The sequence below is a fragment of the Atta colombica genome, unplaced genomic scaffold (genome assembly GCF_001594045.1).
Source record: "Atta colombica isolate Treedump-2 unplaced genomic scaffold, Acol1.0 scaffold189, whole genome shotgun sequence".
NCBI classification, from domain to species: Eukaryota; Metazoa; Arthropoda; class Insecta; order Hymenoptera; family Formicidae; genus Atta; species Atta colombica.
This window is the reverse complement of record NW_017259281.1, coordinates 2,270,318-2,288,672: the sequence shown is the minus strand read 5'-3', so window position 1 is coordinate 2,288,672 and position 18,355 is coordinate 2,270,318. Positions and strand designations below refer to the sequence as shown.

The window sequence follows — 18,355 nt, the reverse complement described above, 5'->3', positions numbered from 1 at the left end:
TATATATATATATATATATATATATATACACACACACACATATATGTATAATTAATAAACCGGAATATAAAACATGATCTTTTGATACCTGCAAATGATTCATACTATCTAAACGTTTTTATCTAGACAAAAATAATTAATCATCGTCATGGTTAATTAATTCTTATCTTTTCGAACTTCTCATCTTGTAAGTTCTATCATGCCCTCAAACTATTAAAATGCGATTGTATCTTTTCGATAAAAACAAACGCGAGACTGAATTGTCATCGACCTACATTCGCAATAACTGCAGATTAAATCAAGTGCGTCCTGTCATTCACGCAGCTTGTCGCTCAATATTTGGAGCATCCTTCATAATGCAAGCACCGTTATATGCTCATTATCGCAATTTATAGAGAGAAAAAGAGAGAGGAGGGAAGAAAGAAAGAGGAGGGAAAAGAGAGAGAGAGAGAGAGAGAGAGAGAGAGAGAGAGAGAGAGAGAGAGAGAGAGAGAAAGCCATTAGATAGAATTTCTCATTTACGCATCGACGCGACGCAAAAAGCTTGTAAACTGATTCGATGCCTGATGGACAGTCTTAGATCAACATAAAAATGATGACCAAATAATGGAAGCTTTCAGACGTCAATTTCAGAGGACTGCATTACGTGACAAGGACAACCAACCAGTAAATAATAGAGATTGTAAGCGAATTGTATCATAAAAAACAAAGAATAGTTATTTGGATTTATAAGCTTCCCCATGCCATAAGTAGATACAAATAGAAATTGTATCTATCACATCGTTAGTATACTACTTAAAAATAGGTAGCTTAATATCGATATGCCATATCTATTGTATTATATTTAATAATAAATTTTTGAAGAATGCTAAATTAGTCTAAAGTTTTTTCCTTTACGTAATTTTGTGAAATATGATGTTCTATAAAAATAATACATGCATAACGAATGTATATATTCATCATGTTACATAACAGTATGTATAGATATATATTCTTTTGTAGATAAATCAACTAAAAGGAAATTAATTGTTTTTAGTAGAGTAAGACACCGATCGTTACATATTACAAGAGCGAAATATATCGAATTAAGATGAAAATTTCATTGAGAATTCAATGTCTAACGTGGTATAAACTACGCTTTTGTTTTTTAACGAGAGAAATTATTGGAACTTAGGAACGGCTTGAACAAACTGAACAAATTACGTTGCAACAAACACTGTGGCCTATTTCTGTCGTTCTCTTGTGGAGAGCAAACTAAACGTCATGAAAATTCACGGATGCAATTTCCTGTGTGTGAGACACATATCAATTAGAGACCAAATCAACTGATGATTCTTAAGGAGATTCTTAATGAGAATATTTTTTTTAATTATTCATGTAAGTCTCTTTAAGACGTAAAATACGAAGTATATTAATAAAGTAATTAATTTTATAAATTAACAGATTTAATAAATTAAATCTAATTTCCGTTATGTCTATTGATTAATGCGAAGTTTTGACGGAAAATAACAAATTATTAAGGTACTTAAAAAAATTATAATAGTATTTTTTTCTCTATTAATAGTAATATTAATAGTAATAGCAAGATCAGTTTAAACTTTATAATAGAGAAAACTGAAAAATTAATTTACTAAGTATTTGAAATTAATTTTAATAAAAAAACAAGCTTAGACATCAGTATTCTTTACATAATAATAACAATTCTATTAATATTATTGTTATGACATGATAATATTATTATTATGTATAATTATATATTCTATTAATATTGTTATATTAATATTATGTATAGTATTATCGTTTCAATTTAATATGATTTATAAAGTTAATATATTTCATATTGTTAATTTTTTTTTGAAATAGTAACCTTGCTAAATCACATATTAATTCTGCTATATAATATATTCGATTTTAAATTTTAAGAGACAGATTTATTTATATATTTTGTATATTTTTTGTCGCAATCTTTTTGCCATAATACACATATTCCACACTCGATTAAAATTTGATTTCAAAAAAATAACACGAAGAAAAGATAAAGCTTTAAAGAACAATTTAGTTAATTAGCCCTTGATAAAATACTATGATTATTCATGCGGACAGTTTGGAAAAATTAGCATACTTGTTGCTATCTAAAGAAAGATGTTCACGTATTTCGTATACTTCAGAATAAAAATAGATTAAATAAAAATAGATTAAATAAAACACGAGATACGTATAATAAATTATCTTGGAACATTAGCTTCTCTTAATTGATTATTGATGTATGTATAATAATTATACGTGGAAGTCATACTAGATGCTATTTGTTGCGAGACAACTCTAGATCGATAATAGAAACGATAGAAATGGGACATTTGCTTCTACAAGTTCTATTTATCCTTTATACTAGTATTCATAGCCTTATATTTAAGATTGCCTTAAGTACAGTCTTAAGTTGGCACAAGTTAATCACAAAGCAGTATTAGCAGCCTTAAGATATTATTTAAGATAGTCTTGAAATAAGAATAGGCTATGAATACTGGCATAATCTCTGCAATTGTATCCATAACAACTAAATTATTTAAATCAATATGCATTTATATATATTATGTTACTATTTTAAATTTAAATTGTTAAAAAAAACCCAAAAATATTTTTATGTAAATAAAAAATAATTTATAGATATTTCTATGTACTAAACGATTACATCACAATTATTGCGTATAAAATAGTTTTATAATAATAAGTGTCATAATTTGAAGGATATCTTCATTTTAATATAAATGGAAATAATTAATGTATAGACAAACTGCGATATTATATTATATTACGATTTTATATCGTACTTTAAACTATGAAAATTAAACGCTTGTCTTGAAACAATATATTATTATTAAAGTACTGTTTAAATCAACGTAGTATTACAGAATATAGAATTCTAAAATTAAATTAAATTTACTTTTTTTTAATGCTTCAGAAGTAGATTAGTTAGATTACTAGAAGAGAAAATTTGCAATTAGAGAAGGCACGTGTCAACATAAACGGCTCGAAAGATCAGTATCAAGTTAAACAAGCTTGCGAGCTGTTTCTGAAATAAGCTACCCTACTTCGAATAGGGCGTGCAGAGGACACGCGCGTGATCGATAGGCATGTACTATCTTTTCCTAAGCACGTGGATCAATGGAAGCGACTTAAAGGTATGTTCTCGCTCTAGAATATCTCATGAGTAGTTTGAATCAAATCAATTCTGTTTTATAATTATTTAAAAATATACTGCAAATTTTGCAATATCAATTATTTTATTGATAAAAAATTATGAAATTTTTAGAAAATTCTGTAACTATTTCTATTTCTAATTTGTATGTGCTATTGATTTTTGAACGAGCATTTAGAGATAAAACAGAACGCGTCAAGTTCGACTAGCTTAATCACCATTTGTTGTTAATGTCAATGTTACTGTTGATAATTTTTTCATTCAAATTTTTTGAGATCCAATTAAAACGAGTTGATATACGTTCTTATGATTGCTATATTTTGTTTGTCAAGTTATTAGAGAAATATACTTTATTGTAGATGATTCATCCGAGATTTATATCATCGATGTATTGTATAAAAAGACACTTACCTTCAGCTGTTCTTGACGACGATACGCGTGCAACATTAATTGTTTTCGTTCATCTTCTGACATTAATGGCTCCCTCGCTGGTTTTCCAGATCCTCTCTTTTGTAGTTTCACGATCACTTTGGTTTTCTCGTTATTACCTACAAAGTCCTTCATCTTCTTCCCAGGTAATAACTCCTTTCCGGAGAACCATAATTGAGCCAGTTGCATATCGATTACCTACAACAAGTGTGTGTCTTTCCAAATGTTGATAAAGATGTCGCCTATTTCCAACATGCTGAATTTTTTCACAAGTGATACAAAAACTTAAAGAACATTTTCCAGATTGGCTTTTCCTTTTAGACGTCTGTACAACATTTTTAAATGACAAATTTATTAAATTTGCTTGAATGTATATGACATTTTTGCATTCTGTCTGAGTGTTCTCTCTCTTAACGTGTATTTATAAAAAAAAAATATATTTCTTATTTTTATATTTATTTTACCATATCCAAAGCTTATTAAAATCGAAGGGGGATATGTCCACAATTATATTGTCATATTAATTATAAATATTTAAAAACACAATATATACATACCTCGAGAGAAGCTTGAGTACCAGTGAGATCTTCAGTATTCTCAAACTCTTTACGGATCACATCGTGTAGTGGAAGTCCCATCGGATAAACAATCATCACGGCGCCTCTTAACAAATCCAGAGCTTCTTGAACTGTCTTTTGAGTAACCAGTTTCTCTTGTTGCACTAATTTCTGCGATTATGAAATGATATTAAAGAATTGTGAACCGAAAGTTTATAAAGAGTAAAATATAATAAATTAAATTGCATTTACTTTCGATGTCATGGTACGTGCATCCTCAATAGTTTTTTTTAGCACCTCCTGCATCTTTTCGTTTGGTTGTCTGCCATTTCTGCGACCTATATTTATCTAAACTCAGTCTTAATTTATTATGTGTATGTGCAACTTTTTAAATACAATTTTGCACAATTTATTTTCAGTAAAATTTTATATCACTTTGTAAATATTTGTAAAACTAAAATAAGAGATTCGATAACAAAATATTTCATGTGTATCTGTTTTATATAATAGTAAGATTATTTTTTATAATAGTAAGATTATATTTCGTTACAAAATATCAAAATGCCAAGATACTTTTATGATAATTATTTTAAAATTTTATTGACATTATTAAAAAGTAAAGAAAAATAGACAAATAGAAAATATAATAATAGAAATTAGAAGTATCAAAAAGAAGTTATCAAAAATAAAAAAAAGATAAAATATGTATAATTAATATCACAAATTATAAGCTAATATTAAAAAAAAATAAATATATACTTTGTTTTCTTTATTAGCTCTGCAGGAGCTTTTTATTTTTATTTTTTAACAATTCTTATGAAAAATCCATGATTCATTATTAATTATGACAAGAGGCGTTAATTTTTATAATAAAATCTATTATTATGCGAGGACGGCGAAAAATGTTACGTACCGATCTTGTCTTTGTTGAAAGTCCAACCGCCCATAGGCACGCACTTGTCTGCCCATTCGTCCTTGAGCTTGAGCTCCTCGACCTGATCGTCCGTGAGGCCCATTATGTCAGGTGGTAACATTACGCCGTGCTTAGCCAGCTCCTCGATCTCTGTTTTTCACAAAAGAGATACTTATGAGAAGGCAAACGCATGAGAGGGAGAGTGACTATACTCAAGTATATAAGTCCGTATAATTATCCCGCGTGACTAATATCACACGATGGCCAGGATAGATGGGTTCATAAACTCAAGCCTTGACTTCTTATTACATGCTGTTATTACTAGCCACGGGTGTGCTCCGAAGAGATAATCACTAATGGATTTTTCGCGTTAATATTCTGACTGCAAAGGCTTGCCACATAAGTTCATCTCATTCCACAAAAGCTCGTTAAAAACAATTGGTATTTCATTGCAACTTATTTGTTTCTTATAGACATATTGTTCAATATTTCTTATAACTTAAATTTTAAATTATATTTAAAAAACTTAATTTTGTGTCATAAGAAGTAATAGTACGGATAAAACTAATAATGTAATATAAAAGAATTTTTTATATTTATCCTGTATGTTAAATTTTATATAAAAGAATAGAATAAAAAATTATTTCTTATATTTATTTTTTAATTTTACAATATAGTTATGATTCTTCAAAGTAGTCAAAATAATACGAAATTTCTTAAACATATGTTTAATTCTATTTTCTCAATATTTGAAAACCTGCCACTGTAAAGAGTATATAATAAATTTACCATAACAAATTCTTGAAATCTTCAAACGACCATTGTAAATCACTACGATGTCACATATAACATTGTCCACATTCGCCTCCAAATCGGTATCATATAAAAATTGGCTGTCGTCACCTTTCTTCACGTGCAATCTCACCATTTTTATCAAGTCAAAATTTTCAACTTTTAACTAAAATTGAAATTTTTACTATTAAAATAATTTGTAACAGCTTGAGATTTTTGATTGAGATAATGAATGGTTATTAATTATAATTATTAATTTGACTTGAAAATTAATTTGACGTCAAAATTATAAGTGCATCAGCGAGTTGTCACGGGAAACCACGAGGAGAACTAAACATCCAACGATCCAACGTATATTCACCCAACAAAAGCCTGAACAACGTCAGGATGATACATCGTCCATAGTAACACAAGTTATCGATTAAACAACGTGAATACTATCAATGTGAAAGAAATTGGAATAAAATGTTAGCACAATTCATTCAAACAGCTGAAAAAGAATTAGGTTGACCAAGCAATAGCGATAATAAAATGAAGGAGAGCAATGAAAACGGATCGATAAGAATAGGAAGATGTTTCGTAATGAGTATATAACTTTGTGTTGCTCATTATTATATAATATACATATTTACATTCTAATGGAACACGGATTACAAGAATAAAGACGTTCATATATCGTTAGAAATATGAAGAAACGCCGACAATGCAAATCTCCATTTTGGTCGTCGTGTTTTTACTGGCGTTTTTGACACAAAAATATGATATATTTGTATGATTGCTTAACGTCGATATATAATATATATATAGCAGCAATTAATAATATTTTAAATATTTTCGGCGCAACGTTGCACAATAAAAATCTATGTCATAATCCATAATTCTCGGCTATAATGTAAGTGACTAGTATTATGTTAAAATACACTTAGAGTTTCAATTCGATGAGGTGCATCTTACGCAGGTCATTTTCCTGTTTGAGGTTCAAACAAAATGATCCATGGGCGTAACAAATGATTTGATCCATCAAATAAAATTTTGTTATAATTATTACACATCATGTTATCGTCAAGTGATGCGCATATTGGAAATTTCAATCTGGTTTTCTCTTCTTTTATTACTTTTATGTCTACGTTTTATCCAGTTATTTGTTACGCCCACATGATGGTCCCTATAATAATTGTTGCATACGGACATGTCAAACGTTTAAACATCCTAAGTGTGTGTCCTAAATTCGTGAGCGCAATTAGTTGACTCGCGATGATTCCGAAATAGACACGGCAAAAATTATTATTTTTTTTCTTGTTCATTTTAATTTTTAACATCGATACGAGTAACAGTGATAATTGCTTACATTGAGTGGAATCTTCATACCACTCGCAGAACATGATGGAACAACAAGATTTGGAAACTTACACTTTACTCAAAATCCTTTCGCATTGCTCGAACTGCCGCGGCCATTGTGACTTCGGCGGTAAATCTATGATAACGAGCAGAACTGCACAGTGCACTGCTTCGTTTATTCAAATCGCTATATGAAAAATATTTTTAATTTCACAAAAATAAAAAAGTTTAAAACATTTTATCAATTGTAAATAAAAAGACAAAATAAAACAGCATTTGTGGTGCTGTAAGAAAACAGAAATAATAGGTATAATTTTCTCAAAAATTATACCTATACCAAATTTCTTGTGTGTGCATGTGTGTATGTGTGTGTATATAGCTACAAGTTATTTTTACTTAAATGTAATAGCTTCACTATGTATTTTTTCACACAACAGCTTAAACGGCGCAGCAGTGCATCATGTAACTCCGACACTGAAACGACGTAGTTCTTTCTTTTACATATAACAAACACGTGCTTATAGAGCACATTTATAAATAGACACATGTGTACATGCGTACGCGACATATTACATATCGGTTCGTCTACGTGTGGCAATACTTATGAGAGAGGAAGAAAATTCCTCTATCGAGACGTGAGTCGACTACTTTAATGTGATACTCTATGTGATAGAAAAATTGGCATTTGATCCAAAAAAATATATGAAATGCATGTGAAATCTGTATTCTCAAATAATATCCTATCTAGGCTTCATCCCATTTTTTAGGAGCCTGACGGAAACATTAATCGATCAATATCATCATAAATGGTAACGAACGCTGTCAATTTAGATGCGGTTTCATTTACAACTGTCACTGTAGCTGATTGGTGCACTCTACAAGCTTGAATGATTCTGCATAGCGACATTTTATTATAATTCGGTCCCACGGATTCATTTATTCATCAAAAGTTTCATCAGGGCACATATTATAGTTGTGTTTAGTTATAGAAAAATATTTAACATGCAGTCCAGTAATAAAATTTTGTTGCAAAAATAAAATATAAAAAAATTTAGTTGTATCGTAATTTATATTATAATTTGTACAAGTCGAAATAATGACTTTTTGTACCAAGAAATTTTATCGATTTTATAAGAGAAAAATATCGTTAATCTCAACTTTATTTGCTCATCTTAAAATTTCATCAGAGCACACACATATTATGAATGTGCCTATTTGTAGAAAAATATTTGACATGTCTAGTAATAAAATTTTGCTGCAAAAATAAAGTATTAAAAAATTAATTGTATTTAATTTATATTATATTTTGTACAAATTAGAACAATGACTTTATATCAGGAAGTTTTATCGATTATGATATTGTGAGGAAAATATCGTTAATATCAACTCTTGCTTTCTGATGTATCATTCTATCTTATTTTTATCGAAGATATGAACTTGCTATGATATAGAATAAACCCATGGAGTCGCTATTTTCATATAAACACATACACATAGTCGTCGAAAACACCGAATGACGTTCATCTTCTATCTCGCAATCGGAAACATTCATCGGCCGTTTTTTTAAATCTTCATTATTAAAATGCGATTAAATTAAAAAAATTACAGTAAGACGCAATTTCAGATATCGCGCCCAATTGCAATCGAAACTTCGTAGATTTATAAATTCTCGAACAATAACAATGTCAGAATTGCAAACAAACGAGTCGTCCTTTATATTCCAAAACGATTTATCAAGACGCGCGTCATCTTCATTAAAATTGTTCAGTAAAATTGTCCAGTCTCATTCTTTATATCCCATCCCTTATAACTTTCATGACAAACGGACGGCAAGATTTTTGTACAGTAAACGTCATACGGGGGATTCTATTACTATATTACTATACGATAAAATAGGTTGCTTATCTCAAGTTCAAAAACAGTTGCTGAACAAAGCTAACTACGACATCGGTGGGTTTTGGTTACTGATCGCGATTATTCCTCATCGATAGTAGGCTGGACTTGTAATACGTCCTTTAGGATCCTGTTGTCATATTGCTGCTCATCGGGTACTTGGAGAGTAGACATGGACATAGAGGTGGAAGTGGATGTGGAGGTGGACGTGGAAGTAGAAGTGGAAGAGGAGGAGGAAAAGGACGAAGAGGAAGAAGGAAAAGAAGAACCGTGCAACAATAGCTGTTGCACGGTACTCTGTTCTCAAACTTTGCTTTCAGGTCCGTCAGTTGTGTGCTTGAAAGAATTACGGATTTTGCTGAGATGAAGGGCAGCGATATGTCCATAGCTCTTATTGTACCATTCAGGTGTGCGTCCCCTGAAAATAAATTATTTCATTTTGGATTTTCGTCTAATCTCAAGTCTATTTAATATAAATTTATTTCAAATAAATAATGAAAGAATTATTTTTTAATAAATAAAAATAATTAATTTATTTTAAATAAATGAAGATAAATAATTCGCGCTTCAAATAAATTTGTGTTAAATATTTCTAAATCAAGAATCATGAATAAGATAAAGTGAATTGTATGAAGGAAAAAATTTAATATCACTTACTTTGTATCGACTCTGGATAAATGCATAATGCGAGATTTGCCGCTACCACATGGTTCTATAAGATAACGTGAGGCCAAAACGATGCCGCGAGTTCCTCCAAGCATGACAGGGGCATCTGGATGTTGCACGGATGTTTCGACAATGACGCAAGCACCTTTAGGAAGATCATTTCGCCAAGATCTGCAAAAATTAATTATACTAATTAGAAACTGTAAACATCTCTATTAATCGTTCACGAGAAATAAAAAATATTTGTTATTTATAAAAATACAATAATTTTCAAATGTTTTCTTTTTATTTAAAATAAATAAAAAGAATACGTGATTTTTGATCATGACAACTGATGTAATTTTTTTAATTCACCTTAATACACAATAATCTCGGGCGGGCAGCGGACTCATGTTCCCGGTGGCGTATTGGAAGACCTCCACATTGGTGTCCAATTTGGTAACCAGTCTGTATTTTAAAAGTTGTGGATCCCAGATGTGTCTTTCTCTTAATACACGATGTAATAGCTCGTTTGGAGGAGCCTCGACTTCGGTTGATACTCGCCAGAGACGAAGCGGATGTCCATCGCCAACTTTTTTATACGCCATTTCTACACTGTTGTCAGCAGGATTGTTTATTGTGACCCAACCGCGACTTCTGCTAGAACGAATTACAATCTTCAATTCAGCGCATTATAAATCTTCTGTTGATCTATTTTATTATTCTATTACTTGTTATTTTATTATTTTATTACTATTTATTTGTGGCTTGTATGATAACTCGATATACTCTTTTCAGTCTTTCTTTCATTTATATTTGTCTATATAAAGATATATATATCTTTGATTTGAAAATTTTTAACCGAAAATTTTTACATTATCTCATTATTTTTTTCACAAATGAATTGAATCATAATAATGAAATACTCACTTTTCTCGCGCTTCCTTCAGCAACGCCGTGGTACAGGCGTACAGGTACCCCCTCCAATCCTGCTTCAATTCCGAACCGAGTTCCTCCAGAGCGACTGGAATGCTCTCTTCCATATAATTAAAGTGACACTGCGTTAACATGTCCGACGAGACCTGAAAGAACCGGAAGAGGCATGAGCTGTGCCCTTCTCTCGTTCACGCTTGTGATCGAACCAAGCGCGCGAGCAATCGCGATCGACGAATAACGATGCTTTAGCACTCACCATGAATAATTCACGATGCATCTTGACCAGATACAGAAGACAGTCGTGAGCAGCTTTATTTTCCGACAATTCCCGCTGATCGGGAATGCCCACAGTCTTTCGCCTACGTGGCGACACGCTGCTCGACCTGTTAGTCACGTTTGTGTTACTGTGGTTGAAGTGAAACAGGCTCGGGGCTAGACACACAGCCAGATTCGAGGCTGTCATTTGGTTATAGGGTGAGTTGCTAGCGACATGATTGAGAAAATCGAGCAGAGTTTCCAGTGCCTCGCGATGTTCATCCGGGAGTAGTAATAGGACGCACTGCACAGCATCGGGTCGCAATTCTACTGGTACATCTGCGAAAACAACCGATGCATTGTAAAATCATGTTTGTCTCTCCGTATGATTAATTATAGTTGTTAATTTTTAAATGCTTTTTTGATATCATACTCGATTTTTCTTTTTCTAATACTTCTTCCGTTGCTTATAATTTTTTTTATTAATAAAAAAATACGTATTGCTTGATATCATTATGTTTCTTAATATCTAACATTTCGATTTAAAAAAATTGTTTACAATAAGTTTATGTTTATAGAAGTTATAAGCAACCGAATTAGAGATTGGATATGCCATGCTCAAGTATATTATTCCCATAGTGTAGTATTCAAGAATCTGGAGACAGTGTCTCGGCGCTAAGCCAAGCGCAGCGACACTGCCATGGCTACTTTACGCGAGTCGGCGAATTGCAGGGTGAATTATATTTTAGAAAACAAGGAATCGCACAAACTTACGTTGAAAGATAGCAATGAACGTTTCCGAGAGCTTGTTCGTCAGCAGAGCCTCTGGCAGTTCTCTGAAATACTGTTTGACAAGATCGGCGACATCGAATGCTTGCTGTCCATCAAAATTGATATTGTCCCCCTGGGTTTCCGTCATGATCTTCAACTTTTGTATCCTCGATTTGACGCCGCTCTTTCTAAAAATTCCCACCTGATCCAGAGCATTGGCTCTCAACCATCTCAAAGCGATTTGAATACATTTAGGTAATGCTTGACCGGTCCTCTGTAGAGATAGCAGGAGTGGCACTCCGAAAACTGTCTTATCTTTATAATCAGGAGTCTTAATTTTCCTGATGAATTTCGGAAGCTCCCAGTTCCAACCAGTACGATGAGTCGGACAATATCGTTCCATGCATGCTGTGAGTTTTAGCAGTGCCAATTTCCTTAGAACTAAAAGTTGTCCGCATGACATGGAAGCCATCGCTCTAGGACATAATGGATCTAAGGGTTCGGGATAGAGCGATCCTCTCTGGAAGCTGTGCCATCTCACAACAGTACCCTTGTGCCTAGGCAATTCTTCTTCTGGTTCGGAATCCCTACTAGCCACAGTGGAGCCACTCTCTTGACTGCCGGCCAATTCAGAGCTCCTGGACCTAGATTTTTCTCGATAGACTGTCACCTCTTTGGATAGCGACTTGCCTTCCCTATGCGATTCATCACGGCGCCGGAAACTCTTGCGCATTTTATCTTCCCGCTTCGAAGATACTGCCTTTTCATCCTTGTCTTGCGAGAGTTTGTCGCGATACCTCTGCGATTCTTTGCCGAGATTTAGGCTACCACCGCGGGTGTTGATCGGTGAATTCTTTCCCGGCGTGGAATTTTGGGAACGCTCCTTGGAACTTTGAGAACGTACATTCACGAATTCTAGCACCTTCGCGTGATTGCTATTAGCATCGCGAAAGTATCGGTGTCGCCAGTTCATCGGCTGGCATTCGGAGTCGCTCAGTGCACCCTGATCCTCCCTCCCGCGATGTAAAAATCGACGGGCGCGATTCATCTTTGTGCGAGTCGGCGTCGGCGTCGGTCCACCACCTTGCGAACCGTCCGAGCAGTAGCTGGAGGAATCGTCGCCAAAGGGACTAGGCGTGTTCGCCATCGGAGACGGTGGTAGATGATAAGGAGAGGCCGGTAAAGTAACCGGCGAACCGGGAATTTGTACAGGCGAAGCCGATAGGAATTCGTTGAAGGACACCGGCGCCGGCTCCGTGGGCGACACATCCACGCAGTTCAGTTCCTTCATCTTCTGCTGCATGGACATCACATCGAGCACTTGAGGACCGCTGATCACCACTCCATCACGATTCTGGCGTTTCCTCCGTCGCGATTTTAGGGATTCCACGCGCCTCAGAAAAGCTTTTGCGCCGTCCCGGAGCCTCTCCGAACCGGATCTGCGAAACCGCGTACCGTTTTCCCCATCAGGAAGAGTTCCTGGTGGTAAACTGCCGTACCGTAGATTCTCCAGCATGGTATCTTCCGCCTCTTCAGCCTCCAGACGATCCTCGAGGGAGTCGTCCTCGGACGCAGCATTTTGTCCGGCGATCGCTTGCAATCTCTCGACGTTTGCCGTTGTGACGTCGCCTATGCGTGACCAGCGTCTTGTCCTCTTCTCGAAGGTCCATTTTTCACTCAAGGCGCATTGTGTGTCCTCGTCGGATTCGTCACCACCAGCACTCTGTATCAGAAATGATAACACATAATTTAAAATAAAGCGATTTTAATAAATTACAACAACTAATACTAATTATAATACACAATTATAAATATATTTCCCTAAAGTCGCATTAATGCAACATTCTATAAATAATAATAAACTGGAGAAAAGAAATGAAAAAAATCGTACGATAATAATTATTTGGATAATAGTTATGATTTTAATAAAACAATTTCTATTAAGAAAACATATTAATCAGTTTTAACAAAAATTTATTAAAGCCATCGTTGAAGCATTAGATTTAATTGAATTACTGTGCACATAACAATTATTATAACAATTATAATAATTAATTTTAATAAGAATATCATAGTTATTAATTTTAATAAGAATATCATAGTTGACCTAGATTTTTAAGCAAAAACGCGATGTAGCAAAATGTGATTCACCAAGCTGAATCACGATCCAGATCCAGCTGAATCTGGATCCGGGAACTTGATTCAAATGTGAGAATTCATTCGTGCGGCTTTCGCGAGTAGGACCTCGAACCCATTTATTTCGCACGAGGATAATCCTATCGCGTGCAAGGTGCGATTCGGGCAAGTACAAAGTAAGTAATAAACTAGCCGACCGGCGCGTATTATCTGTGAAAGCCTGGGCGTTTCTTCCGCGAGATTACAGCGAACTAACAAAGTGGCGAAAGAATGTGTGACTCATGTTTATCTGGCATAACGTCTATACGAGAGAGAAACATAATGCTGGAATTAAACGATATTCATTGAATTTTTAATGAACGACAGTACTTTGCAATCAATTCGTAACGACGAAATTAAGGACCGCCATTGAAAAACAGGCGAATCGCGCCCATGCTCTGTAATTAATTATAGAAAGTGTTCCGTGCACCGGCCACTTTTACCAGTTGTAATCGGCGATGGGATCTTAAGGTCTCAAGTTAAGTATTTCCTGCTGTGCCCTCGGTAATAAAAGAAAAAAGAAATTATAGGCTCCATAATCGCGAGAATTATGGAGAATGGTGAATAATGAATAAGAATTTAGTAGTTTCCAAAGGATTGACGGACCAGGAAACTCGAGATTTTCGAGAAAAAAATCGCGTTGTTATCACGTCAGGGTTATTTCGACTAAAGTCCGATTAATTTATGCTCATTTCCACCAATGTAGATTAACTTTAATCTCAGTTTTACTTACTCTTCGTCTTTTTCTAATCTTTAGTATTGGTGGAAACGAGCGGTTAAAGTGGCGGTCAAGCGACAAATATCCGTTTCTATCAATGTAATTTAATTCTAATCTCTGTTCAATTAACTCTCTATCTTTTTCTAAAAATTAGAAAAAGATAAAAAATAAGTTATTCTTAATCTTTTCTTTTGATACATTAAACATAATTCTATGAATTAATAGAATTTTATTCGTTTAATATTTAATAAATATTTTATTATGTGATAAATATGATTAAATATGATAGTGTTGATTAAGTTAATCAAAGTCTGTTTGAAGTTGCTCTCAACAAAGTAAAAAGAATTATAGTATTTAATAGAAATAGAACATTAGACAGCCAGATATTGTCGGAGAAGATAAAAATTAAATAATCTTTTATTTGTGAATGATATATAATAATATTTCTTATGTAATCATTAATTTTATTCCAGATCACCATCAATTCAATAAGTGTTACAACAAGAAACATTTTAAATTTCCGTCACGTCAAAACAGTTTATGTCCTAATTATGTCTCCTAAATTAAATTTCATTGTACCTTTCGAAATTTATGGTAGACTATTACTGACTTACATCACTGCTCCGCTCAACGGTCCGTCCGACGAACTGACGTGGCCCCAAATTGTGTGTTCCTAATTCATTTCAGGAAGCTTTGGACATCCGGAAGAACGATTGTGTGCTTTTATCGTCACAATAAATCCCGTTTTATGTAGGAAATAGGCGTTTCCAGGGCAAGTTATGATACACGTTGTAAAAAAATAATTTACTAGAACAATCTCGCGCAACGCAACATGGGTGTTAAGATAATGCTCGAAATGGATTTACAATCCAAATGGATTTCTCCGTCATGGAGCGAAGTTTCGTTTTTTCGCGTCTTCCATATGTTTCTTGTTTTTTTTTTTCTTCGATTACGTGAGTGACCGAATAATAATGAGGTAGTGTTTCTCCTCGGGGATGTGGGCCACGGATAAAAATACGCGACATTGCACGCGCGGGATATCGGCCTGGAAATAAGGCGTGGGCGACGCCGGCAGAAAATAGATTTTTGAGATTTCGAAGTGCATTTCGCGTTCTGTATTGGACTAATGTTAAAGGCGGGGCAGGCGAACGAGCTTTCGAAACTTTTCCGTCGAGACAGAAATAAAATCAGCCGGATGACGTCTGACAGTGAAGACGACGTCGACTTCGGTGACAAACGTCGAGCCTTTGACGAAGCCTGCGAGACAAGATTCACTGGTGCAAGCCATGGTATAATTGCGAAACTATTTTTGCGCCGCTAATTATTCCTTTCAATGGCCTCGTGCGTATAAATAAAACATCTTTTTTGCGCGCGGTAATACACAGAAATGGCACATTTCTTTTTTAGTGGCGCCAGCTGATATCAATCATTCGAGAATTGGTACCAATGTCATTATAATACTTATATTCATCTAAAAATAAATCAAACGAGAAGTAAATGTAAAATGCATCATAGTTAATTTCAACAACACAAAAATATTTACAATTTTTACAATACCATTTTTTACTTTATTATCCTGTAATAAAAATATCCTGTAATAAAGATATACACTTTTTTGTCAAATTAGAGAAAAAAAAACGTTGCGAGAAATTTTACTCAATCGATATTTTATATTTTAATTCTTTGACTGCTGCATGGATTTTCGTAATCGGTTCTCTTACATCGATCTATTATTTTTATATCATTTATTTCATTTGACCTTTTTGTTTGATGTACCATTATAAAGGTTTGAAATCTTTAATGTGCCACTCTATTATAATATTAAGCAAAGAAGAATTATTATATCTTATCTTATTTATACTTTCTTCTTTTTTTATTGAAAGCAAAGACTTCTTCTGTTTAACAAAGTTTATTTCTTTTACTGAATCCTCTTTACAGACATCCGTTTTAAAGTAAATGGTACAATACGAAAATGAATAAAATAAACATAATCAGAGAACGTAAGTGCAAAAAATAGGTTTTAATGAAGTACGATTGTTATATTACTATTTTTGGTTTTAATTTTTCTTAGACAGTTTGTATTTCTTTAAGCATGATATTGTGAGAATATTTTTGCGTACCAGTGGCACGTATGGATTAACTAGTGTTCTTATAAGTAAGAATCTAATCAACTTTGTTTTTAATTAGCTTGATGAAAAATGGCAGAACCAATCAGATAATTACTGAGCACGTGAAAAAATTGAAAGACATATATATATATATATATATATATAGTTGGACACTTTATGTAAGTGCACGTGTAGTGTACATAGTATTTTTAATCAAACTAGAAGATTGATCAAACTTACTTCTAGGGACTATAAGCATTAATCATCCTTATTTTATATAATGTAATTTTAATTAAATTATTTAATTTAACTTTTATTTGAAAAATTTACTTAAAAAATTTCTAGTAAAATATTTTCCAAATAAATATCTTCGATTGGATTTAGAATTCAGAATATAGTTATATTCTACTAACTATAATATAGTTAATGCAAAATATTCTCGGTTCATATATAATGATAATAAGTAAATGTGTACATATTCAAATTCATACTCGCGGCATCCTGAATTCACATAGATGTATCACAATTGAATATACATGCAGTCAAAATGTTAAAAGTCAGCGTTTTATAAAGAGTTGCATAATTTTCCTTTCGTAGACTGTCGCATTTCTTGTAAATTGCACATTCATAACTAAGATTTAAAATGTTATCCTCGCTTCTTAGATGAGAAATGTGCGCGTGTGTACGCGTGTTAAACGGTGCCCACTGTACAACTGTACGAGACTTTTCTACGGTGAGATCGTGTCTATTGTCATGTATTAGCGTGGATCACGTGAGGTCGCACACAGACATACAATTTGTGTGTGCTCAACATAAAAATACAAAGGCGTCAAGTTTCATAACAAGAAGCGATGTGTCGGTCCTATTGTTAGAAAACCAACCGTCTTCGAGATGCACGAAAAGACGTCCATTTTGGCTTAGTCACCTTTATAGGAACTTGACGAGATACGAAAAATTGCAGAGGTCACCATGTCGTTTCTCTTTTCTCGTAACGGAGCAATTAGGGCAGCCTCTGATAGAACGGATTGATGGATAACAGCGGAACGAAAAGCTCTCGGATGCGTGAATGCCGATAACGATTTTCCGAATCAACAAAAACTAGAAGGCTAAATAGAATCTCTCGTTCGTGAATTGCGATAAGTACTTGGCATCATGATGGAGAGACTGACGAGAATATAAAGTATCCATTACTCTTTCAACGTATAAAATTAATGGTTTAATACTTTATTGACATAATTCAGAAGCATTTCAGTTTACAAACTTTGAAAATTTATATTCTAAAATTTTTTTCTTTGATATAAATGCAAATTAATATAGATCGTATATTCAACTACGAGAAGCCGATGAGAAAAACTTCAGTGTTTCTAATTTTTATCCCATGTCTCGTATTTCAATTATTTTTACTTTCTCTCCGACATTTCGCCGTCATCATTAAATATTAACTGGCGTCACGCTTGACGAAGGGCGAGACGGCGAGACGATTCTACGAGTCAAACGACGAAGGCTATAGACATATATTTATATTGCGGAGAATCGACGCGATAGATACTTTTCTTCTTTCTCCTTCGAGGAGGATGCACCTTTAGTAATGCATCTAATGCAAGAGCGTTGGCATCAATTCTCTCTCTC

At 33.5% G+C, this 18,355-nt stretch overlaps 2 protein-coding genes across 5 annotated transcripts in view; both read right to left on the bottom strand.

The window, feature by feature from the left end:
• LOC108686758 (UPF0769 protein C21orf59 homolog) overlaps positions 1 to 8,408 on the bottom strand; it is a 61,944-nt gene extending 53,536 nt beyond the window's left edge. For both annotated transcript variants that reach the window (XM_018192210.1, XM_018192211.1), the window contains exons 1-6: positions 7,298 to 8,408; positions 5,885 to 6,053; positions 5,096 to 5,245; positions 4,435 to 4,520; positions 4,183 to 4,353; positions 3,608 to 3,823 (exon numbers count right to left, since the gene is read on the bottom strand). In XM_018192210.1, the coding sequence (XP_018047699.1) occupies positions 3,608 to 3,823; positions 4,183 to 4,353; positions 4,435 to 4,520; positions 5,096 to 5,245; positions 5,885 to 6,023 (762 nt within the window). In that variant the 5' untranslated portion in view covers positions 6,024 to 6,053; positions 7,298 to 8,408. The remainder of the gene's footprint in view (positions 1 to 3,607; positions 3,824 to 4,182; positions 4,354 to 4,434; positions 4,521 to 5,095; positions 5,246 to 5,884; positions 6,054 to 7,297) is intronic.
• A 214-nt stretch (positions 8,409 to 8,622) lies between these two features.
• The window catches only part of LOC108686774 (rho GTPase-activating protein 7), a 250,438-nt gene continuing 240,705 nt past the window's right edge, over positions 8,623 to 18,355 (bottom strand). For 2 of the 3 annotated variants that reach the window (XM_018192238.1, XM_018192237.1), the window contains exons 11-16: positions 11,729 to 13,448; positions 10,956 to 11,293; positions 10,694 to 10,845; positions 10,139 to 10,423; positions 9,776 to 9,955; positions 8,623 to 9,536 (exon numbers count right to left, since the gene is read on the bottom strand). In XM_018192238.1, coding sequence (XP_018047727.1) covers positions 9,422 to 9,536; positions 9,776 to 9,955; positions 10,139 to 10,423; positions 10,694 to 10,845; positions 10,956 to 11,293; positions 11,729 to 13,448 — 2,790 coding nt within the window. In that variant the 3' untranslated portion in view covers positions 8,623 to 9,421. The remainder of the gene's footprint in view (positions 9,537 to 9,775; positions 9,956 to 10,138; positions 10,424 to 10,693; positions 10,846 to 10,955; positions 11,294 to 11,728; positions 13,449 to 18,355) is intronic. The other variant, XM_018192239.1, reaches the window with a different exon arrangement.